Below are 25,356 nucleotides of genomic sequence, written 5' to 3'. Positions count from 1 at the left end.
GGGGGGGGGGGGCTGCAGTTGAGGAGGTGGGAGATGGGGTGAGATTTCACTGTCAACACACACCTGACTACATTTTATTCCTACTGCAACAAAATCCACCTCATCTGATGAAAGCGACTTGCAGGATTATACGTACATGTGTGCGTTTTGATACATTACTGTGTGCGATATAGTGCGTGTGTAACATGAGCAAAAGCTGTTTCATTGTTTGCATCCCATGTTAGCATCCCATGTTAGCATATTCCAAAATATCAAATCAAAGTAATAGTATTTAGTGACACAAATATTTAACTAGACAAAGAATTGAAATCATAATTTGACAAAGGAACCACATTAACACAAAGTAATACCATTCATTAGCACGAAGGGACCAACACAAAGTAACACTGTTACTGTAAATCAAAGTATCTAAATTCATTTACACAGTCACATTACCTATACTTATTACCGCAAAGTAAATCTACTAACACAAATCCACCCTGGTTATTAGCACAAAGTAACATTAACTTAAAGTAATAGTACTCATTAGTAAAATTTAACACTATTAACTAAAAGTAACTAAATTCATTAGCACAAATAACAGTACGTCACATTAACATATTTATTAACACAAAGTAACTCTACTAACACAAATTCACCATGTTTATTAGCACAAAGTAACATTTATTAACTGAAAGTAATAGTACTTATTAGTAAAATGTTATACTATTAACCAAAAGTAACTCAATTCATTGACACAAAGTAACAGTACGTCACATTAACCATATTAGCACAAAGTAGCACTAGTACCACAAATTAACCATTTATTAGTGCAAACTAACTTTTACTAACACAAATTAACACTATCAACTCAAAGTAACCACGTTCATGAACACAAAGTAACATTTAATTACACAAAGTAATATTTTTACACAAAGTAACTACATTTACACAAATTAACTCTGAACTCACAGTAACGAAAATTATGACCACAAAGTAAATTATTAACAAAATCTAAACATGTATTACTACAAAGTAGCGCCTGAGCAAAAATTGACAGAAAGTAAAATTTATGATCACAAACTAACACTATGTAACACAATAACTCAAAGTGACAATATTTATTACTACAAAGTTACGTTAGAAATACAAGCTCGCTATGCGCTTAATACAAAGTAACTGTTGGCAAAGTATTTATGAACACAAAGTAACGGCTGTGTCCGGTCCGCCGCCCAGAACCAAAGAGAACGGCTTCGACCGCGACGGCGTCGCGCACGGGCCCGACATCCACCCGAGCAAGCGGCCGTGCACCGTCAGCCCCGGCCAGCGCTTCAGCCCGTCCAACGGCATCTCGTACCCGCCCAATGGCCTGGGCCACCCGGGCGGCCCCCTGCAGCCGCCGCCGCCACAGCACTACCGGCTGGACGACATGGCCGTCGCACACCACCACTACCGCGACACCTACCGGCATCCGCCCGCCAATCACAGGGAGATCCGCGACAGGGCCCGACCCATCGGTAAGTGGCCACATTCAAACCACGTCGAGTCACGTGTCTATTTAAAGGTCTCGAGGAGAGCTTTATGGATATGTTATTACTTTATTTCTATGATGATATATATGGTTACTTTTTTTGTCAACACAACAAATCAGCAAACCGTCAACATCATGGACTCATACCGCTTTCTCGATCTGTGGTTATTTAGTCCGTGCGCTCTCATATGAATTCGCCGTCACCCCAAAAAACATGTTTTTGCTCGAAAAGTGAAGGAAACGTAGTCAGAATGCCCATCGCCAACATGAATAACCCATTTTCAACTTGACTTTTTTCCTCCGCTGTAGCACGGAGGCCGAGCGTAAGCCGTGTTCCCCATCCAAAAGTAAACAGTTACGAGAGTTGCGTGACGTTTGCATCACTTCTTCTCAGACCTCTGGCTCCTTCATGAACGACAAAGCGGCATGTTTTAATAATGGCCTGCCTGAGCGTCGGCGAGGTTCACATTGCGCGTGTCTTGTTTGTGCGTCTCGTTGCAGGCCTGCACGCGGGCGGCCGCCAGGAGGAGGTGATCGACCACCGGCTGACGGACAGAGAGTGGGCCGAGGAGTGGAAGCACCTTGACCATGTAAGAAAAGTAATAACATTTTTTTATATTTACTCCCTACATCTGTCTTCTCCTCATCACCATCATTGAAATCGCTGATCACTCTATTTTAGTATTTGTTACATTGTTTTGGATTTACTACTAGGGATGTAGCGATAATGGCAATATCATGATATTGCGATATTGAAACTTCCACAATATGGGCAGCACATCTGTTCAAAAAGTCAGGTTGATTTCCATTTGTGCAGTTGTAGCACCCTCTGGTGGCTAGTTTTTTTTTGTGTAATTACATTTTCACAAGGCATGTTTTGGCCCTTATATGTTTAAAATCCACGCTAATGGGAATGAAGGTAACCGAGTCAATATGTGGAAGAACTCGATGGGCAATGCAATGGACAGGCAATGTGCCTCAATAGCGTTATTAGAGATCATTTATATGCATTGCTGTAAGCACAATATTGTGCTTTTTTTTTTTTTTGTATGAGCTAATTTTTCTACAATAATGTGACCTTTTTTTAATATCGCCAACCTCCCTACAACTTAGTGATAATTATCGTATCGTGAGCTTCATATCGTGATATCGTTTTGTGATGTTTGTATCATTACATCCTTAATTAATTTTTATTTTTTTCATTTTTAATTTATTAATTTTATACATATACTTATTTTGAAATTGTATTTATTTCATTCGTATGTTAGATAAAAATGTGTTATTATGTTCATAAAAAAAGTATTTGTGTTATAAAATATTTTATGTATTTTCTGTCTGTTACATACCTTTTAACAGAGGTGGGCATCGTCATTGACTGGAATTGATGATTGATGGAAGTGCCCACTTTTTTGCGTGTGCGTCAGCACTTTCAACAAATGCTTGATAAAGCGAAGCCTCACAAAAATCCACGGATTGAGAAGGACCGTGTGTACAAAGTGCTGAAGCTTTTAAAAAGATTTACTAGTAATTTGTATTTATAATTTTAACACCAGCAATTTCGGGTTAGGCAATAAATCGAATGAATTTGATACATTGTCATTTTAAAAATCGAATCATTGAAAATGTGCTAAATCGTCAAATCAAATTTTGTCTTCTCTATTATTAAAAGATGTTGTTCTTATGTTCTGTTACATTCAAATGTTTGGCAGAGAATGCTGAATGGGTGGTTTACGAGAATGTTTACAATAGCTACCAACTACTTAATTGTGGCATTTAAACACAAACTATAAATGTTAAAATTATGTTAAAATTAATTTAGAATCAGTGTACATTATTGTTGTCTAACAATTTGCACAGGAATTATTTTTAAATAAATGTTTGTTGGGTTTATTAGATTAAAATCGATTCATTCATAATTTTAATTTTATTTTTGGGCCATATATCGCCCAGCCCTACAACAATTATTACTCAAAGTTATATTACTGTATGTATTTGAAGTTTAATTATTGTAACTAAATAACAAACATAAACATTTAAAAAGAATATAGCCGAATGAAATGTTCATATTTCTCATAGCTGAAGGAAAAGTAGCGTCATGTCAACTTGGCGCCTTGTCGTGTCCCGCAGCTGCTCAACTGCATCATGGACATGGTGGAGAAGACGCGGCGTTCGCTGACGGTGCTGCGACGCTGCCAGGAGGCCGACCGCGAGGAGCTCAACTACTGGATCCGACGTTACAGCGACGCCGAGGAGCTGAAAAAGAGCGCCGCCGCCGCCGCTGCCTCCAGTGGTCAGTCCAGGCAGCAGAGCCCTGCGGCGCAGGACAACACCACATCAGGTCGGTTTGCAGTTAATATCCAACATAATATGTCTTATATTTGATTGTACAGTAGAGAGAAAAAAATATGTCGAAACTGGTGTTCCACAAGGCTCACGTCTAAGGCCCATGTCTTTGTATAGATTTCTTTTATCGCAAACATTGATTGATATCATGTATATGTACTACACAATTTACATTTACATGTTGCAAGCAATGGCTAAGGACAGCTCATGTGTTTGTGTCCCCGCAGACACTCACAGGGAGCTTTTGCATCGGCCCGTTTCCGGCTACGTCCCCGAAGAAATCTGGAAGAAAGCTGGTGAGCAAGCGAGCGAGCTGTCTGATATGCACATAAAATACACACGCACACACAATCGTTCTTATCGCCTCTCGGCGGGGGTGTAAGCCATCTTGCATCTTGGAAAGCTCAGGTGAGTCTTGACTCAGAGCTGAAAATGGAGGAGGAAGAGGGGGGGGGGGGTGGTGGCTCTCCTATGAATCCCAATGCAGACCCCCACCCGCTATCTGAATGTATGTTTATTCCCACCACAAATACGCTGCACACAAATACAATTTCATTTTCAAGAGATTAGTACTTTTTTTTTCTGGTAACAATTCAACCCAATTCTCGTGATTTTATGACCATTTTTTCTTAGTTTTGTGTTTTTTTCTCAACTTTCATCTAGGAATATTCTGATTTATTTCTCCTACCATTATGATGTTTCTGCTTTTAACAGTAGTTACAGTAAATAGTTTACTCTTGTAATGTAATGATCTGTTTTGTCGTCCCTTTTTTCTTGGGAAAAAAAAAGTAACTTAACTCATTCACTGCCATCGACGGCTATAGACGTCAAAAATTCATTTGAACTATTTCTATTAGTTTAACATTTTTTCCACTTTTGTTAACAAGAGTATGAAAACTAGAAAAAATATATATATTCAGAACAGATATAAAATCGTGAGTTAACTAGTGAAGTCATGCGATTAATGACGATGACAAATGTTAATCGCCTGACGCCCTTAATTTTTTATAATTTTTTAATCTTTTATTTTTTTTTAAAGAAAAGATTATAAAAAATTAGGGGCATCGGGTGATTAAATGTTTTTATTGTAATTAATCGCATGACTTCACTAGTTAACTCACGATTAATTAAAAAAAATTCTGTTCTAAATGTGCAATTAAAAAGAAATCTAGGTTTTCATACCTTTAACAAAAGTGAAAAAAATGTTAAACTAATAGAAATCGTTAAAAAAAAAAATTGGCGTCAATGGCAGTTAATGAGTTAAATTGTAGAAACACAACTTTTTTTATTTTTATGGGAGCTCAGATATGTAATTTATTACTTGGAAAAATACATCTTATTGTGATTTCTATTTAAAATTGCGCCTTTTTTCTTGTTAAAATGCAACTATTTTTAACAGGTTTTTTTTTTTAAACATGTAATGTGACTGTTATCGGGATAGAGGACAATCAACTTTATTCTGTGATTGTAACATTTTATTTTTGTAAAAATCTGACTTAAAAAAAAAAGGCACATTCACTCAAATTGTTATATTCTCTATAAAAAATCTTGATTGAAAACAAATTTACTTGTAAAATTAGGACTTTTGATGATAATTGCTTATTTCTGGTAGACTGTAATTGTATTTGTAATTCTATTTCAAATGTTCCCGTATTATGGCTACGTTTTCATTTTTCTACACGACGGCCACCTCCATCCATGCATTTCTATTTTTTTTTTTTCGATTTGTTTTGACGCGATTGAATTACATGAGCGCATTTGTCGGAATAGCCGAGATGGCGCCGACTCATTACTTGATTTCTTTAACGCCCGGGCGTCAGACGAGCGATAGTCCATTTGCTGAAAAGATGAAAGAAAAAAGAAAACCGCTGCCGCCGAGTAATATGCATTTAAATTGAATCCGGTGTCACTTCCGTCGGCGGCGTTGGTGTGCGTAATCACAATTCCACGCACGGCACGCACTTCAGCCGGCGGCGGCGGGGAAAAATGAGCCTCCATTTTGACGAGCGCTCGTTTGACACGGAAAACAAACATACAATTGGAAAAACAAGTGTAAGGCCATTAAGTTAAAGCGAGAGGCGCATTGATGCCAAAAACGGCATTATCTTTTTTTTCTACGCGCGGATAAATGCCGCCGTGCTTTTGCCCTGCGGGGAAGATTGCAAAATAGTTTTGTGGTGGTGTTTGTTTTTGTTTTAACACAATGGCAAGTGAGGAGACAATACATCTGCTGGGAAAATGTTTACAGTTGGTGATAAATATTCAAGCGCATTCCCTTGCTTCCCGGCCGGGCCTCGGGGACGGCACAATGCATCATTTAAATAGAAATTGCCTCATTTGCATACGCAATTAGGCCAGTTCCAGGCTTGACGGGAGCGAGCGGAGAAAGACGGCAAGGCAGCATCACAATTAGGAGAAAATCCGATTCTTTGTTTTTGTCAAACTGAAATATTTTGGATGTAAAACTTGACGTATTTGAAGATCAAACACGACACTCTTAACTCATTGACGGCTATTGACGTCAACAATTATTTTGAACTATTCCTATTAGTTTAACATTTTCCCCACTTTTGTTAACAAGAGTATGAAAACCTAGAATTGTTTTTATTGTATTAGAACAGATATAAAATTTGTGATTAATTGTGAGTTAACTAGTGAAGTCATGCGGTTAATTACGATTAAAAATGGTAATCGCCTGACGTCCCTAATTTTTTTTACAAGTTTTTCTTAAAAAAAAAAATAAGATTCTTAAAAATTGGAAAAAAATAATTAAAATGTTATTTTATTTATTTTTATTTTTTATTATTAAAAATTAGGGGTGTCAGGTGAAATTTAAAATCTTAATTAATCGCATGTCTTCACTAGTTAACTCACGATTAATCACAAACTTTATATTGTTCTGAATGTACAAAAAAAATCTTAGGTTTTCATACTGAAGAAAAAAGTGGAAAAAATGTTAAACTATTAGAAATAGTTCAAATGAATTTATGACGTCTATAGCCGTCAATGGCAGTGAATGTGAATGCCAGTTAATGGCAAAATAAAGTTGATTCGTTTTGTTTCTATTTTACATTATTTTCTTACGAAAAAAAAGTCATCATATTGCGATGGAAAGTTTACAACAAGTATTGTACGACTTTTCCCTCCTTTTTTACGTACATTATTCTCAAATATTGACATATGTCAATTTTTTGGTTGTAATACTTTTTTGTGTGTCGGCGCTCTTTCCAGAAGAAGCGGTGAACGAGGTGAAGCGCCAGGCCGTGTCGGAGCTGCAGAAGGCCGTGTCGGAGGCCGAGGGCAAGGCCCACGAAATGATCAGCAGCGAGCGCGCCAAGATGGAGCGAACGGTCGCCGAGGTCAAGCGACAGGCCGCCGAGGACGCCCTTTCCGTCATCAACCAGCAGGAGGACTCCAGCGAGGTCTGAACGCGCGCCACGCAACACTTTCGCCTTGCAACACTTTCGCCTTTTTTTTGTTAGCTAGCACGATGTCGCTAATAAGATTTTTCTTCTTATAAAAAATACAAAATTCAAAAAATCCATTGTGGTTGTAATGTGACAACAGTGATGTTTTTCAGAGAAACAACAGGTGTTATGACTAAAAAGTTCTCGTTATAAGAAAAGATTAGTAATTTCACGAAAGATAACTTAACCACCGGAAGTTCTGCTTAGCTTAATGCTAACACTTTATGGAAAACAATATAGATGAGCTAACAAAACTAGCATAGGACATTTTACACATGCAGACTGATAATACTCATAGGTAGGGATGGGCAAGTATTGATGCCAGCCTTATTTTAATCGAGTACTTGAGGAGACTACTGATACTGGCCACCGATACATAGTCTAAAAAATAAATCCTCCACTAACTATGTAATGCTTTACATTCTATTTAATGATGTAATTACTATGTTTTTTTATGATTTACACTGAAAACCCCCTAAAAAAATGTTTGCAAATTTTGACAGAGCTGCTGGAACTGCGGGCGCAAAGCCAGCGAGACATGCAGCGGCTGCAACACTGCGCGCTACTGCGGCTCCTTCTGCCAGCACAAAGACTGGGAGAAGCACCACCACGTCTGCGGACAGACCCTGCCGGCCCAGCCGCCGGCGCCGCCCCAGCAACAGGGGGGCGTCGCCGGCCCTAGCCCCGCCCCCGAGACCCCCGCCCCGGTCAGCTCCTCGGCCTGCACGCCCAGCAGCTGCGCCGGCAGTCCGGCTCCGACCCCGCCCGCCGCCCCTCGTTCGTCCACGCCCGGCACCCCGTCGTCATCCTCCGCCCCGGACGGCCACTAGAGGGACCCCGTAACGCGTAAGCTAATGCGGCTAACGGAGCGCCGACGCGATGTGGGTCATATTGACCCGCCTTGACATTAATAGCAAAGATATTCTTTGTTGCCAATGAATGAATGTAAATAGTTACGTTTGGCGTTCTTGCTACTTTGTCGTCACGCTCGTTCTTGTTGTTGCAATTGTTGTCGTTGATGTAGCGTGTTTTGCTTGTAAATAAGCCCGAGCAGAGAAAGCAGCGCTGTCCCGCCCTGCTAAAAGCCACATCTGGGGCAACCGTAGACGCCATGTTTTTCCACATCTTTTATGATAGATCGTTATTGGCATGTTTTGGATGTAAGGTTCACTTTTGGAGATAGTCGTATTATAAATTTTGTGTTATTAACTCATTCACTCTCAGCCATTTTCACTCAAGCAACCCCCTTCGCTCCCGGCTGTTTTACTGGATTTTGACAGATTTTGCAATGTCCACAGAATATTGTGTTCTATTGCTATAAATAACATTGTGGAACCTACCAAAAGAAAGATTAGCATATTGTTTTAATCATCAGGAAAAAAACGCATATTTGTATCTGTTTCACTTTTGCAGCGATTAGCATTAGAATATAGCTAAGTTTCATCATTATTGACAAACCTGTTGAAAAGCAGTGGGGGGGGGGGAGCTTGTGGCAGCATGGCCCTGGTTGATCTCTTATACTCTGCTGCCACCTGCTGGCCGTTTTTTGTAATAACTACCATTGCTTTAAACAACGTCTTTGTCAGAAGCTGCATCAAAGCCTTCTGTGCGATCTTGAATAAAAACTAAGACTGTTAAAAGCATTAACCAATTAATTAATCCAAAAAAGTCGCATTAATCATGTATTAACGCAGATTATTCGCACTATCAACTCATTCACTGCCATTGACGTCAAAAATTAATTTGAAATATTTTTATTAGTTACTTTTTTTCCCACTTTTGTTAACAGGAGTATGAAAACCTAGAAAAAAAAAATTACATTTAGAATAGATATACAATTTGTGAATAATCTTGAGTTAACTAGTGAAGTAATGTGATTAATTACAATTTAAAAAAATTATCGCCTGATGCCCCTAATAAAAAAAAGAAAAGGAAAGATTATTAAAAATTAGGGGCATCAGACAATTAATATTTTTTTTCAATTAATCGCATGACTTCAATAGTTAACTCACGATTAATCACAAATGTTATACCTGTTTTAAATGTACAATTAAAAAATTCTAGGTTGTCACACTCAAAAAAATGTGAAAGCAATCGAAATAGTTCAAATGAATTTTTGACGTCTATAGCCGTCAATGGCAGTGAATGAGTTCATTTTGGACCGCCGATAATCCTTTAGCTGACGGTGGATGGTTACGTTAAAAGGTAGCACAGGCTGTGTTTGAGAAATAAACATAACTACATGCATTAAAGTGAAGTATTTAATAAATGTTTGCATATGGCATTCAGAATATTTGTTCATGTCAAACTACCCGGGTCATTTTTCCCCCGATTTTAAATGATACACGTAATTAACTGATTAGGAAAAAAAGGATGAGCGTGTGCAGTGGATTACAAAATGTTGAAGACGTCTTCATAACATTAAATGGCGAAAGAATTGACACATAACTGATGCTCTTTAAATTTGGTGGGCAATTTTTTTTTATAAAAAGCCTTTTTAATTTAGCGATTAATCGCAATTCTAAAATGTGATTTATCTGATTAAAAAATTTAATCTTTTGACAGCTCTAATAAAAACACATAAAAAATGTAAATATTTTTGGGGAGCGAAGTATTAAATGGGTTTGAATGAGTTACATGACAAGTTATGCTGCCCACAAAGAAACGTGTTGCTGAAACGGACAACATGGCGCCAAATACTTTTTGACAACAAAAGTGACTCAGCAAAATTTAACATGACTCTTGCAGTTTAATGTACTGAAGATTCTCTTGTGTCGTGTTCTTGCTGAAATTGACAAAAAATTTGCAATGATCACTCAATTTCAACCATTTTTATTTGAAGGGCCATAATGTCGCACACATGACATGAGAATGACCCTTAACTCATTCACTGCCATTGACGGCTATAGACGTCCAAAATTCATTTGAACTATTTTTATTATTTTTATTTTTTTTTATCCTGTTTTTGTTAACAAGTTAACATTTAGAACAGATATAAAATGTGTGATTAATCGTGAGTTAACTAGTGAAGTCATGCGATTAATTACGATTACAAATTTTAATCACCCGATGCCCCTAATTTTAATAACCTTTTCTTTTAAAAAAATGTAAAAAACGTTTTAATTTTCTATGGGTTTTTTTAAAAGAAAAAACTATTAAAAAGAGTCGGGAGATTACAATTTTTAAACCTAATTAATCACACAAATTTTATATCTGTTCTAATACAAAAACAATTCTAGGTTTTTATACTTTTAACAAAAGTGGGAAAAAAATGTTCAACTAGAAATAGTTCAAATGAATTTAATTTTTGACGTCTATAGCCGTCAATGGCAGTGAATGAGTTAAGAGAAATCACAGTGTAGTTGCTGAAATGAATCTTATTTACTTTTCGAGAAACAAATACAAGGTTTGATGTCTTTTTCTTCGGCGTGGTGTCGTTTTGTGCCGTCGTCTTGCTAAGATTTGACATTTGAACTCTATGGTTGCCTCGGACAGGCCCAGAGTTTGTGTTTGTTTGTTTTTAATTTTCCATTCCTGATTGGATTACTCATTTGCAGCCTGGATTTTGGACATTTTCCCCCCCACAGACGGACGGAATATTCTTCAGTATTATTTTTCCTCACTTAAAACACCTGAAATGGAATACCGACAAATTTGCAAGGATCTCTTGGATGTCGGCTAATTTCCGAGTTGGCAAACTGCGGAATACAAATCCACAAGAACGTAAAAAAAACATACATGGATGTTTTGGATACGCAGGATGTGAGGCCATTTTTCTGTCACATGACCAGGAAGTGGCACAGGACTTACTTAATCGGAATTTTCAGAAGCTCATCGCGTTCACGAAATTCATTGTTTTTGCTTCATTGTGTTCCTTTGAGACGGACGGTGGCCCTAAAGGTTATTTTATTTATTTCACGATGACGTCATGATCCCGTTAGCCGTCACAACAACAACAAAAAAGTGTTTCATCTCTTGGCGCTGCTTTCACATCGTAGTTCTTAATATGAAAGAAAAAAAACCTGCTTGTGAAATCTCAAAGCTGCTACTCGAACCCAAGCCAGAATGATTTTTTTCCCTGGGAACTAGTACGGAAAAGCAAAACTGCTTTTTGCTCTCTTTTCTTTTTTTTTAAACCGAAATGTGTTTGCACTGTCGCGGATGTTTCTTTCACAGCATGCTCGTTTGTTTCTTTTTTCCGTGCGCAGAATGTAAAAAAAATGTTCCCCATTTTTCAAAGCGATAGCTAAATTTGGCTTTTCTCAGAAAAGACAACCGTGCATGACCGGACGTTTTGACGTTAGATATTTCTTATTTTGTAGAAAAATGACAAAACTAGAGAATAAAAAAATTATTGTTAATCTTTTAACTTTCCAAATGGCGTACACTCCGATTGACAGCTTTAACACTGCAATACACCAGGGACACACACACGCACACACACACACACACACACACACACACAAAACAGCCAAAGATTGACACCAAGGACCAAATCCTGATTATTTTTTTTTCCCCAGATGAAAAAATGTCAGGTTGCTAAGCCTGACTGGCAACTGATCGTTTTCAGCAATAATTATAAAATAAATTGTGACAACTTTTATTTAATTTATCAATTAAATTTTAGCTTTGAGTGGTTTAGTTTTAGTTTTGTTTTTAGAACCAACAAGAGGTATTTGAGGGCAACACTGAAAACGGTCAAATTGACAAATTAGCCGTAACATTGCGAGTAAAGTTCTGAAAAGTCGTAATGGAGAAAAATAAGTCATATTTTTACTAAATGTATGTTCTAGTGTGAGATTTTTTTGAGAATGAAGAGGAATTATTCATGGGCGGGGAATCCATAACGTTACAATAGTAAAATCATTTTAAAAAATTGACTTGGCTAAAAAAAGAAAATGAAAAATCCCAGGAAAAAAATGATTTTATGTGGGGGGAAAAAATTGACTTTAGTTTTTTCCAGATTTTCATAATCTGAAGACGTTTGTCATAATAAACGTATTTTCTTTTAAAATGACATATGGCTATCCACTTGTGAAATTACAACTTTATACTCATAACAGATCAACATTAAAAAAGTTTAAATGAGTATTTTCATAATTTTTTCACAAAATATGACACTTGTATTACCTTGTTTTTTTCCCTCTCAAATCGAATTACGATCAAATTACAAGATTTAAATTTTAATTTTTTTACAAAAAAAAAGCTTACTAAAAAAAATAAACATTTTGGAGGGAAAGTTTTAATGTTACAAAAAAAGTTGGTTTTTTTGTACATTGTATCGGGGTAATTTTTGTCGTTTACATTTTTTTTTTTATCTTTTCAATGTGGCCCTTGTATACTTCTTTGCAAACGTGAGACTAGTGTTTACTTACATCCATGTGCATCTTTTTAGTTGTTTTGATGATTTTAAAAAAGCTAATTAGCTGTTGGCTATGCTTTGCCGCGAATCGGCACTGACCTGACACACGCGCGCGCCTTGGTGCCACACACACACACACATACACACACACACACACACACACACACACGTAAATATACACAATACATAACGCATGCATGCACGCGCAACAAAATGTGACCTCAAATGAACATCGTTCCAAAACATTTCTGCATTACTTAAAAGTGTCCAAAAAGGTGTTTGACACCTCCGAAGCTGTGAAAAACAAAAACAGACCAGCTGTTTTTAACGTCTGTTTAAGTAGCGACAAAAAGTGAGTAAAAAAAAAAAAAACACTGCGTAAAATCTTTCGATGTTTTGCCGCTGCAAGTTTCACTCTACCTCTTTTCCGCTAGTTCTGGTCTATATTGTCGTGGAAGTAAAAACCAAATGGTCACAAAGAGAACAGGAAATTATACAAATAAAAAAATCAACCCAAAGTCAAAGCGCATACAGCTGTTCAAAACCATATCACCACTCGCTAACAATGCAGACCTCAGATATGTCAATACAATTTTTTTGTTTGTTAGAATTTTTGGAGGGGGGGGGGATGCACGTGATGATGTCTGTTGATGAATAAGTCAACGCGAGTATAAAAAAAAAGGTGTTTTAAAATTGTTGGTTTTTTTACGCAACGCCTCCCCCAAAAAAATCCCAACATTTGTAATGTTGTGGAGAAATGTTGTGATGTTACGAGAAAAAAAACTACACTTTTCGAAAAACAGCACAATTTCGAATTACTCCACAGAAAGACATTGTGAAGATAATTTTTACGAAATGTATTGTAACGTAAACAACAAAAGTCGTAACCGACATTTTAGTGCAGTAATGATGTCTCTGCGCCATAAAAATAAGACTTAAATCTTGTACCTTTTTTGTCTTTATATTAACTCATTCACTGCCATTGACGGCTATAGACGTCAAAAATTCATCTGAACTATTTCTATTAGTTTCACCTTTTTTTCCACTTTTGTTAACAAGAGTAAGAAAACCTAGAACAAATGTATTGTACATTTAGAACAGATATAATTTTTTTGATTAACTAGTGAAGTCATGTGATTAATTACAATTAAAAATTGTAATCACCTGATGCCCCTAATTAAAAAAGAAAATATTATTTAAAAATTAGGGGTGTCAGACGATTAAATATTTTAATTGCAATTAATCGCATGACTTCAATAGTTAACTCACAATTAATCACAAATTTTATACCTGTTCTAAATGTACAATAAAAAAAGAAAAATAGGTTTTCATACTCTTGTTAACAAAAGTGTGGGGGGGGGGGGGGGGTGAGACTAATAGAAATAGTTCAAATTCATTTTTGACGTCTATAGCCGTCAATGGCAGTGAATGAGTTAATATAGGCCTAAAAAAAATCACGTCTTGACCTGAAAAATGTGAATACAAAAAAAGAAAGACACAAAAATATGATTGAAGAAATGTTGGTTTTTGTTTCTTTCCATGAATTTTATGAGTTACAAGTTGCATTATTTTGAGAACTTAGCTGTAGTAGTACAAGAAAGAAAATAGTGACATGAAAGGTTTTTTTGGGAATTGAAAAAATAATTTGAGTTAATTCGGCAAATATTATGGCTTTGGTCTCATTGTGTTACACTTTTTGTGTCGTGAACAAAAATTTGACGTAATTCTTATAACATCACAACTTGCATTCTTAGTGTTTGAAATTCTTTTCTCATGAAATTCGATTTTCTTCTTGTTGATGCTCATAAAAATCCTCCACTAAAGTCCCCCGAAATGGTTAAATGGCCGTAGTATCAATCCCGGTGGAGTTATTGTGAATGGAAGGGTTTCTTTTGTATTTAATTTCTTAAGAAATTGATTTAAAAAAATAAAAATAAAATAAAAAAAATGTGGTTGTGCAATATTTGGAGGAGGCCACCGCTGGAGAGAGCTTTTGCAGTCTACTGTGTCAGAACTGTGGTTTTCTTGTCCACTTGGTTTTTGCGTTTTGTTTTCAGGTTGCGTTTATTTTTCTTCTTCTCGTTATGATGATGATGATGATGATGATGATGATTATTATGATTACATTGGGGGGGCTGTAAACTAAATGGTCTGTCAGTCTGTGAAACTTTGCAGTATCATTCTGGTATTGATGTTCTCTTTACAGTGTAATAAAATATCTTATTACCTGACTTGATGGTGGTGGTTAGCGGTATGAGATTTGTAAATAGGTTGCAAAAAAAAATTCTATATTTTCAACCTTCATGTTATGTATATTGTAAACTGAAAAAATAAGGCAACGACTAAAAACAAATAGAATGTAACTGATCATTCCAAGTAATGTAAATTGCTATTTTTGTTATTAGCTAAAGAAGTTAAACTAGTAAAGTATTGAGAATTTAGCAATTTTAGAATAAGTAGTTATAACCTACATAAGATTGACAAAAATAAAAACAATTAGGCTTTATTTAAAAGTAAAAAATGTTTGTTAATTTAAAAACTGCTTAGCTTTTTTTGTGTTTAAGGAATCTTAATACTTTTAACATCCATATTTGCGCAAAGGTTTTTAAAAAATGTCATCTAAACTTCGCAATTTGGGGTTCAACTATTAGCAAAAGCAAAAATATCAACAAACATGCCTTTTTCTTCCACCAAACGGAATGACCGGTTGTCGCGTCTTGTCGTCACCTCTGCGTATTCTCAACGCCTCCCGCTTGAGTTTCTCATTTTCTCAAACACTTTGAATCGCCGCATTCCTCCACTCAAAGCTCATTTTGAACGTCTTATCGCCGCCTGACAGGCACTCCGACGAATGAATGGGAAGGTCGCGGCAGCGGCCGATAACGACGCCAAATGGATTTTCTTTCAACAACTGCGCTCTGTCAACACTTCACCTTTGCCGCGCTGCATTTGTTGGCAGGCAACGTGGTAAGTGACGTACGGAGCATTTGGAGGGATGAAACGTGCCATCGGCCGCTTTTTGAAATGTCAAAAACCAATAGAGTAAAAATTAAACGCCTCGCTCCAAATAAATGGCAACTTTTCCCCTTCGGGAAAAAACACATGGTGCCACTAGGAACCATCCACTTGATTAAATTAATATATTAATATATATTAGCATTTGACAACATTGCCATGCACGTTACTGCCTCCTACAGGACAAACTGCAGAATGCGGGGGGAGGTGAAGCAAGCGGTACAGACCCGTGACTCCACATCTGGCTGAAGGACGTCCAGCAGGCGTCCTCGCAGTTTCACAGATGTTGGCGCGGTTGCGCCCGCAGTGCCGCGGGCAAGACGTGGTCGGGAAAAACCTGCCGAGCAGATGCTGCGTGCGTTCCAGTGTCCTCCTCCACAGCATCCCTCGCACATGCCCCCCTTGCCCCCTCCCCGCCATTATGCTCCGCTGGCCATCACATGACCCCCAGGTACTGCTCGCTGCCAATCACGCCAATGGCAGAATGGAGTGGAATTGAAGCTTGATTTGCCAGCCTTTAGTGTCTGTATAATCCTAAGCAGGATGGAAATAGTAAACGCCTCACCGCAAATAAAACCACTCAGGAAAAAAATCCCTTAACTATGAGTCTGCAATTACCAAATACTGGCCTACAGTCTTAAGAGATGCCATGTCTGTTTACTTCTCAGTGTGTTGTCTACTTGGAAATATAAATACCTCACCTCAAATAAATAACCCCCCCCCCCCTTCTCTGAATGTGGTGCCAATTAGGGTGCTTTACTTTCCAAAATGGTAACCCCCACTCAAATAGAGCCAACCACTGGGAAAAACAAACACCTCACCTCAAATAAACGCCTGGTTTTTTTTTTACTACAGGAAGAAGAAAAAAAGTGCCACCACTAGTGCTGGGCGATATAACAATATTTATCATGAAGACTATTGGAAAAAAAATGATCGTGTCATTTTCTTCCCATCATGTCTATTGTCATTTGTCACTTACAGCAAATAAGCAACAACAAAAAGAGACAGAGAACGCTTGTTTGACAGACGAGAGCATTCATTCTGCATGTTTGCTTCACACAAAGTGCCAAAGTAAACCTAACATCCCAGCAAAATTAATAGAATACGAGGTGGGTAAATGCTTTGAAACAACTTTGAAAAACAACTAAAATAACAAACCCTTAATTATTAAAAACAAAACAAAACAAAAAACAATTTTTTTTTTTTTTTTTTTTTAAAGCCCACCTCAAAGTATGTTGGCTCATTGAAATAGTGGCAGCTGTGTGAAGCAGTTTGCCGGTCTAAATGTGTAGTTTTAGCATCATTAAAACACGGATTTGTAAGGTTCGCTGATGCTAATGTTACCTACAAGCGGGGGGGGGGGGGGGGGTTTAACCAAGTCGCAGCATAGCAACGAGCTTTGGCTGGCTAATACTGCACATAAACACGTTCCACTTTCGCTCCTAAGTTAGTAACCGCGGCCTCCGTAGCGGCGTAATAAGAAGCACTTCTTCGGTGACAAGTGTCGAAGGCGTGACTAATGAGGAAAAGACGTAGAAGCCTTTCTATGCTAACCGCTTTGCTAACCGGCTAACGTTATCGTGAAACTGCCATTAATTTAAGTGCATGGGTGACCGATTACACTTTCTCAAAGTTCTCACTGGTACCGCGTTAAAGCGGAGCGCGTCAAACTTTTAATATAAAAACAGCTGGCCTCTTAATGAGTCTCTTGGGGGGAGTCATGCTACACACATAGCTAAACAGGAAGTGATGTGATGCGATTGTTACGGCGTCCCGTATACGTCAACCGGGCTTGATAAGCGATGCCGTATTTACTGTATTAAATAGCGACCTCCTTTCTCACAGGTGCCATGACTTAATTAATTGCCAGGTATAAATAGCATCACCCCTTATATTAAAACCCGTATATTATTTAGAACATACGTCTTTCAAACACCTAATACATACCTGACCTAAATGAACACCTCTATCTTGCTCTGTGAGCTTCGAATGGTGCTATTGTTCTCCCCTTTTGTTAACTATCTCAAGCGATGCTGCGTCTGCCTCCCCAAATGCAGTCAGCGGAAAGACTCACACTGCCCCCTACTGGCCCCACCGCGCTAAAAGCCCATCAATAATGCAGTGCGGCTCTTCACGCGTGAGCGACGCTGGATTTTACTGAGCGGAGGGTGTGTATTGATGGCACGTCAGTTTCCCCCCCCCCCCCCCCCCTACCCCCCTCTGCTCACGAGGGCCTCTCCGTTAGCAATCGATGCTACTTGTTTTCATGCTAGCAGTGCCGTCGAAGGGGGAGCGGAGCCCCCCCTCGGCATCAATCACCACTTTGACGCGTCTGAGACTGAAATCGGTGATGCGTGTAAGAGAGCGTAACAAACGGCAAATTGCCATTCCCTCAATAATTACATGCAAATGTGAGAGAGAGAAAAAAGAAGAAGAAACAAGTGGTACATGAAAACACATCACAGCATATCAGAGAAATAGCCAAACAGCTTGTTTCCTCAAAATGGGGCTAGGATGTTGTTTATTTACTTCAGCAAGTAACCTTTTGCTTATTTGAAGTAAAAGCCTTTTTTTTTTATATACTAATACTGTATTTAATACTTCTAAAGGTTCTAATGACTGAGATGAGGCATTTGTTGTTCAACCGGGCATAAATTGTTTTGTTTTTTTGAAGAGAAAGCTTTTAATCCACCATGGTTTTATAAAGGCACTCCGTCTGTAAAAGGTCGACACGCCCGGCGATCAGACGAGTCAGGAATGTTTGAGGTGAGATGTTAATTTTGTAATTAACGACATCCTGCACCCCCGCCCCGCCCCGCCCTACCACCCTACCACCATCACCGCACCTCGCGTTAATTATATCAGAGGCACAGAAAGGCTCATTAACATATGCTCGGCATGTCGGGAGTTTACAAGCGCTTTTGTTTTCCGGGTCCGTATGGCGCCTCCCTTCGAGGATGCCGCTGCCCCCCCCCCCGCCCCCCTCATTTGCATAGACGTCAATCAAGCCCAGCAACGCGTGTTGTCTTGGCCAGGTGGAATATGAAAAGTAAAGGGTTTCACGAGACAATACATTAGGCACACCTGCGTTGTGTAATGAGAGCTATCGAAGGCTATCTTGATTTGCGGATTGTTTGTTATTTGTTGCGTTTACTTCTATCGTGCAAGGTGGACATTTTGTGGCTTTTATAAAATGTGCTGTTTATTGCTATTGTGGCGTATTGTTTATAATGAATTTGGTGGACTTTTGCAACGTATTTCTTGTGTCGATTTCTAAAACGGCAGACTTATTTTGAGTGGTTGTGTTTCATGAACGTGATGGGCATTTTGGGTTTATTTCTAGCCGTGTTTAATGTCTATTGTACAAGTGGAATTGTATGGCTTATTCCTAGTTGTCAGGTTAATTTCTATTGTACAAGTTGGCAGCTATGAACGTAGTGTACTTTTGTGACGCGTGTTCATTTCTATTGTGCAAGGGGGCAGTTATCACAAAAGTGGTAGACTTTTTTTAATTTCTATTGTGCATAGTGTCTGGTTATCATGAATAACTTGCCAGGAGAGATCACATGACAGTCAGCGACAATCGTAGACTTTGCGACGCTGGGAAAATGTCATGGGAACGAGTGTCGTTGGTCCGGGAAAATGTCAGGGAGAGGCACGAAGTCCATTTCCTTCTTTATGCTTCCACGCCATCGGGAAATTGATTGAAACAAAATGTCACAATTATGCCCCGTCGCTCGCCGCTTCAATTATTCATCAATTAGGGCCTTGGCCTTCTTCTTTTTTTTTCTCGTCTCTCCGCTCTGAGCTGATTTGTCATGCAGTTTGCACTGGATGTATGGCTCCCCTGCTGTTAACCAGTCCAAAGTCATTAGTTTCTGGCTTTGCAATTAAAGCCCATGCATTATGCATGAGGCCTCCACTCGGTGGAGGAGAGCGCGCGCGCGCGCGCGCGCGCCGCCAGCTCCGCGGGCGTGGAAGGGAAATTAATTTCGCCAGAAATGAACTTCTCTCTCATCCGCTCACTTCAACTCGGCTCTCGTCGTAGGAGAGTCGGCTGATGCTTGCAGCTGGAGAACGAGACGCCCTCCGAGCCTCAATGATGGCGAAGACAACAAATCAAAACACACTGCACATATTATGTAATAGACCGGACACAATGGAACACATAGGACAAATAAACATGCTGTGAACATACTCGTGCATGTAAATGAAGAGATGGAATTCATATAGCAAATATACACATTTGATATTTAAAGTGATATATAATCAAATGTGTTCATTTTCATTAGGGTTTTCTTTATTGCTGGTGTGAGTTTATTTATTTTAAAATATTATGTCTCTTTTTCTGTCTTTTACAATGACGAATGCACAATTTTATTTCCAAATGTGCATTGGTGGAAATTAGGATGTTGATGGATCAAATAACAACGCAACCTCGTTTTCAGACGCCACGCTGTCGCCATCTCCTGGCCAGTTTGAGAAATGCTGTCAGCAATCGTTCAATCGGAAAATGTAGCAAACAGAGTTAATTAATCACCTGACGAGGAGTGTAACCCCACCCCGATGTAGTTGCTGAAAGTCAGCATTTGCACACCTTGAATGCGAATCCGAGCTGTTGTTCTTGCTGGCGTGGCGTCAAGGAATTTTGAGTCTCACGCCAGGAAACTTGAACTTTACCACTTTCGGTTTCAAGCGTTCCGACGCGTCCGATCAACAGTTTATTATTCAAAGCTCAGCTTGACAAAATGAAATTAAAATTTGCGAAGTTGTATTACCTTTGCTTCAACACATCTTGAACGTTTATTCATTTTCATATTCCTGTCCAAAGTGAAATGCTTTTGTACAGTATGTTGTGTGTTTCTTGGCCTGACGTCACCCGGTCTGCGGTCACGTAATTTCCCCGAATGGAGCACTTCCTTGTCTTACCGGTTCCCGAGCAGCAGGAAGGAGAGCGTCGCTGTTTCAGCCCAAAACTTCCCAAAACACTTGTGCTGCTTTTCATCTCTTCTTACGCACATTCGACTTGATTTGAGGCGCAAAAGGACGCCATTCTTTCAAGTGACGTCATCGACGGGTATTTGAGCGGCGTCTTCTGGTTTGCTTTGACGCGGGACCGAAAGGAGCAAAAGATGTGGAAGATGAACTTGTTGGGATTGTTTGAGGCGGTTGTGCAAATCCACAGCGTGACGCCTGGTAAGTGCACAAGTTGACTCTCCCAATTGTTCCACGTCTTACTAAGAAAAAGAAGACAAAATAAATATTGTAATTTGTTACAACAAAATCGTTATATTCATGATTTGGACTGTTGAACTGTGCTTAGCAGTGTGCCACAAAGCCTGCTAAGCACATCCACATCCTAATTGAAATAAAACAAAAACACATTTGTCGTCAAATGAACAAACTGCCATGAACAGAAAACTGTCCCTATAGAACGTTTTTATTTTTTTAAAGTTAAAAATGTCTCATTTTGCTCACAAAAAGAAGCTAAAAAAAACAAACATTTATTTGCAAAATGTGTTGTATGTGCCTCCACGAGTAAGACAAAAAATAAAATTAAAATACATAAAAACAAGTATTGTAAGTTAAGTCTCATGACTTTGATTTACATTAAATTGAAAATAATGCCTTCAACCAAATCATGAATATAATGAGAAAGACAAAAAAAAATTGCTGTAATAAATTACCAGTACAGCTTTTTAATTTTTTTTTGTTTCGTCCAATGAATCCCTTTTTTCAGTGCAACACTTGGAAATACGCCAACATGGCCATTAACAGAGATGGAATAGTTCAATTGGAAAATGTAGCAAACAGAGTTAATCACCTGACATATGCAAAATATGTGATGAAGGATACTGTAAAGTAAAGCAAACATGTTCGACAAGTGTCTTAAAATTGTAACATGCCGATTGTCAAATAGACGTAAAAATAACTAATAATGAACTTTAATAGACATTCAGTGAATGTAAGTGAACCGTGAACACAAAAACAAACAAAATGTTTACTGTTTTAAATAAGGGTTTCCTAGAAGAAGATTTTTTTTTATTTTTTTTATTTAAAAAGACAATCATTTCAAAATTGGATAGTCCAAGATTTGTGGACATCAAACCAACAAAATGTTTTTGTTTTCGCTTTCACCGATTTTCTCACTGAAGAATTTCATGACTGTCTGCTCAAATTCCTTCAGAACTTGTAATGGTTGTGTTGGAATGTTTAATCAAGTGAATTAATCTCCAGAAATCAATTTAAATATGCAATATAGCAAAGTCTGTGTAATAAAGGATTAATAGGCAAACGTATTAAGGAAGTGTTTGTGTGTAAGAATGAGCTGAAATCAATTATTTAAATGAATGCAAAAGACAAATCTATGTTTTAATAACAATAAAAACGATTGTTTCCTTAAAAAGCTGTCATAGTTTCAGTTTTAGGCAGAATCAATTCAAATAGTATAAGATTTTTGGATGTAAAACAAACAAATGTTTTTGTTTTCTCTTTCAGTGCTTCACACGCTCAAATATTTGGAAACTGCGTCCTCTCACATTCCAAACTTGCCATCGTTCTTGAGTGTTGCTTATGTTGACGGCGTTCAGATTGTTCGTTACGACAGCAAGAGCAGGAAAGCAAAAGCCAAACAGGACTGGATGAACAAAATCACCGACGACGCTCCGCACTACTGGGAAGGACAGACACGGGTCAATATTGGTAATGAGCAGGTCACCAAAGTCAACATTGAAATTGCTAAAGCGCGCTTCAACCAAACTGGAGGTTTGTTTACATTCAACTTTCTAACATAAACATTTCATGTGTGAATACTTTTTGCTTTAACTATTCACACACACACGTACTCGAGTCGGACGTGCAGAAGTAAGGTTGCTTTGTGTGTTTGTGTGTTTGTGTGCGTGTCAGGTGTTCACATGATCCAGGTGATGTCTGGCTGCCAATGGGACGACGAGACTGACGAGGTTGACGGTTGGGAATACCACAGTTACGACGGCGAAGACTTCATCTCGTTTGAGTTGTCGACACTGAGATGGATCGCAGTTAAGCCGCAAGCTGTCGTCACCAAACACAAGTTGGACCAAGACGACGACATGAATCAAGTCAAGAAGCATTACTTGACTAAGATTTGTCCTTCTTTCTTGAAGAAGTATGTGAGCTATGGGAGGGACTTCCTGATGAGAACAGGTACCAGCACGCCCCCTGGAGGAGCATGGCTGACATGGCAACATGCACTCTCGCCTTGCCCCTCTCACACATTCTCCATTTTCCTCACCTTGCATGTTCTGTTTTTCCTCTTACTTTTTTCATCTTTAATCATCTCACACATTCTCTATAACTTTCCTTATTTTCACACGTGCTTTCCATCTATTCACCACACATTTTCTAAAAATGTTAGGTCCTCTCACATATTATGAACTATGAATTGTTTTGGTCATTTGTATACCCTCACACAAATTCTCCATTGATCTCCATATTTAGCCGTCTTGCACATTCTCTTCACGTTTCTCATCTCTCACTTCTATCCATCTTTTCTCCTCTAACAAATTCATATTTCTCTCACACACATTATCCATAAATTTAGTATTTTTGCACATTCTATCCTTCTTTTCTACTTTCTAAATGTTTGTCCTCTAAGATACAATGGCTGCATTCCTTCGTCTCACATATTCTCTCTTAACTCTCTGAGTTTCTCTCCCTCTTTCTAATTGCACACTCCATCTTTTCTCCTCTGTCTGTCATTTTCCCACAATTTTCTCCATCTGTTATTCTTATACATTTTTTCTCCTCTCACGCGTCCACTCCATCTGCCACTTTCTCCCCACCTTTCCTTCTTTATTCCTCTCACACATTTTCTCCATCCCTTGCCCGGCAGAACTGCCGGTGGTGTCGCTGCTGCAGAAGACGCCTTCGTCGCCGATCACGTGCCACGCCAGCGGTTTCTACCCGGCGGACTCCGCCCTGTTTTGGAGGAAGGACGGCGAGGAGCTCCACGAGGACGTGGAGATGGGAGAGCTCCTCCCCAACCACGACGGAACCTTCCAGACGACGGCCCACCTGAAAGCGGAGCTGCCGGCCGACGCGGAGGGCCGCTACGAATGCGTCTTCCAGCTGGCCGGCGTCGAGGACGACATGGTCACCAAGCTGGACAGAAGAAGCATCCTGAGTAACCACGGTGACGCTCGCACGCACGCACGCACGCACGCACGCACGCGATCCTTGCGTGTCATTCACACGTCTTCCTTCTCACGTCTGGTCAAGAGGAAGACGCCACTAAGGTGACGCTGGCCGTTGTTGTCCCCTTGGCGCTCCTCGCTCTGCTGGCGCCGCTGCTCGTGCTCCTCGTCAGGCGCTACAAAAGCCCACCAGGTGAGGGACGCAAATGTTGGCCTGCCTGCCGGCAACATTCGGGATCACAAGTCGCAACTTTCTTCCTCTTTTCTTCCTTGCAGCCGACTACGCTCCAGCTTGTAAGTCAAACGTCTTCGCAGTCCTGTCCGGGTCCGATGTCCACCTTTGCGAAAAAACGCTCCACATCTCTCGCTATCTTTGCGTCCCGCAGCTGCTGACGCTTCCGAGCCCGATCCCGAGCCGGCCTCAAAGTCCGTTTCCGAGCCTGATGCCGAACCTGCTTCCGAGTCGGTTCCCGAGGCCCATTCCGGGACCAGTTCCTCGTGACGTCACACGGTGAGTGAGCTGACGCGGACTCCACGTGTTCTTGGACTCTGGATTCATGTCCACCGTTTGCTGTGCTCGTCTTCGTGCAGGTGTCGGGACACGACAGAGACGTCTCCGTCCAAGTGCTTGGATTGGAAAACAGAATTTTTCATTCTGTTAAAACACTCAACGTTTTTTACATGGTTTGGTGTATTAGAGGAGATTTGTTTGCGTTCATTAGGTTGCTTCCTTCTTTCTGTCGACAACTTTGTGTCCGTTTGAGGTGTATCAAATAATCAGTCACATGGTGAGAAGGATTTCCTCTTTCTTGGTATCAAGCAGTCGCGTAAAAAATATTCATTAAAAGTAATTGCACATAAACTCATCCTCTCCGACTGTATGCATAGCAACACGTTTCCTTGTAGTAAGTTTATTGCATGTTTTCAATATTATTTGTATTTCTCTGTGAATGATTATTTTGTGCAGCACAAGAGAGCCCGCATGCCACTAGTGTTGCGGTACTAGTAGTAACACATTTTCAGAACTACTGAGCGACAGCATTTCGTATACTGACCAGGAGATGGCGAAAGTGTGGCGCCTGAAGACGATCTGGAATGCATTTCCAGCCCAAATGCCACAACCGCTCACTACACACATGTAGGAAATTGTTGGGAACAATCCTGTTAATGAAAGAAAAATACATAGTAAAAAACAAAATAACTTTGGTTTCGGACTGACTTTGACTTTTGCAGTCCTGATGACAGACCAGAGGGTGGCGCTTGTGTGCAACAAGTGGAAGAATTTGATTGGTAGAGTGACGTCAGGCTTGCAGCTTATAACGCGACAAGTGTGCGTGTAAACTACGGCTTACACCCACTTATTTTTCAGTTACTTTTGCGTCTACACAGAGGGCCAACAGATTTGACACAAACCGCATATCCTTCAGCAATTAATTGACAGTCTCAAATTCCCATATTTTCAAAGCTGCAAAATTAGAGCGCGTT

General features: G+C 39.3%; 2 protein-coding genes across 8 annotated transcripts in view; both read left to right on the top strand.

The window, feature by feature from the left end:
• runx1t1 (RUNX1 partner transcriptional co-repressor 1) overlaps positions 1 to 13,991 on the top strand; it is a 44,533-nt gene extending 30,542 nt beyond the window's left edge. For 3 of the 5 annotated variants that reach the window (XM_086062047.1, XM_086062043.1, XM_086062046.1), the window contains exons 6-11: positions 1,216 to 1,496; positions 2,012 to 2,109; positions 3,638 to 3,848; positions 4,081 to 4,149; positions 7,085 to 7,275; positions 7,824 to 13,991. In XM_086062047.1, the coding sequence (XP_085918173.1) occupies positions 1,216 to 1,496; positions 2,012 to 2,109; positions 3,638 to 3,848; positions 4,081 to 4,149; positions 7,085 to 7,275; positions 7,824 to 8,150 (1,177 nt within the window). In that variant the 3' untranslated portion in view covers positions 8,151 to 13,991. The remainder of the gene's footprint in view (positions 1 to 1,215; positions 1,497 to 2,011; positions 2,110 to 3,637; positions 3,849 to 4,080; positions 4,150 to 7,084; positions 7,276 to 7,823) is intronic. The other 2 variants (XM_086062045.1, XM_086062044.1) reach the window with 2 other exon arrangements.
• Positions 13,992 to 20,608: 6,617 nt separating this feature from the next.
• Positions 20,609 to 25,305, top strand: LOC147157713 (class I histocompatibility antigen, F10 alpha chain-like). Of its 3 annotated transcripts, XM_086062050.1 has the most exons (8): positions 20,614 to 20,893; positions 22,196 to 22,462; positions 22,604 to 22,882; positions 23,571 to 23,870; positions 23,957 to 24,064; positions 24,148 to 24,165; positions 24,258 to 24,382; positions 24,463 to 24,609. In XM_086062050.1, exons 1-7 carry the CDS (start codon positions 20,830 to 20,832, stop codon positions 24,371 to 24,373), a joined length of 1,152 nt encoding a protein of 383 aa, XP_085918176.1. In that variant the 5' UTR covers positions 20,614 to 20,829; the 3' UTR covers positions 24,374 to 24,382; positions 24,463 to 24,609. The 3 variants fall into 3 exon arrangements, with proteins under 3 accessions (XP_085918174.1, XP_085918175.1, XP_085918176.1); XM_086062048.1 differs by having other exon boundaries at positions 20,609 to 20,893; positions 24,148 to 24,382; positions 24,463 to 25,305; XM_086062049.1 differs by having other exon boundaries at positions 20,610 to 20,893; positions 23,957 to 24,165; positions 24,463 to 25,305.
• Positions 25,306 to 25,356: the final 51 nt, after the last annotated feature.

The sequence above is a fragment of the Leptonotus elevatus genome, chromosome 19 (genome assembly GCF_054856555.1).
Source record: "Leptonotus elevatus isolate MCC_2025b chromosome 19, RoL_Lele_1.0, whole genome shotgun sequence".
NCBI lineage: Eukaryota > Metazoa > Chordata > Actinopteri > Syngnathiformes > Syngnathidae > Leptonotus > Leptonotus elevatus.
This window is presented reverse-complemented; position numbering and strand designations above follow the sequence as displayed.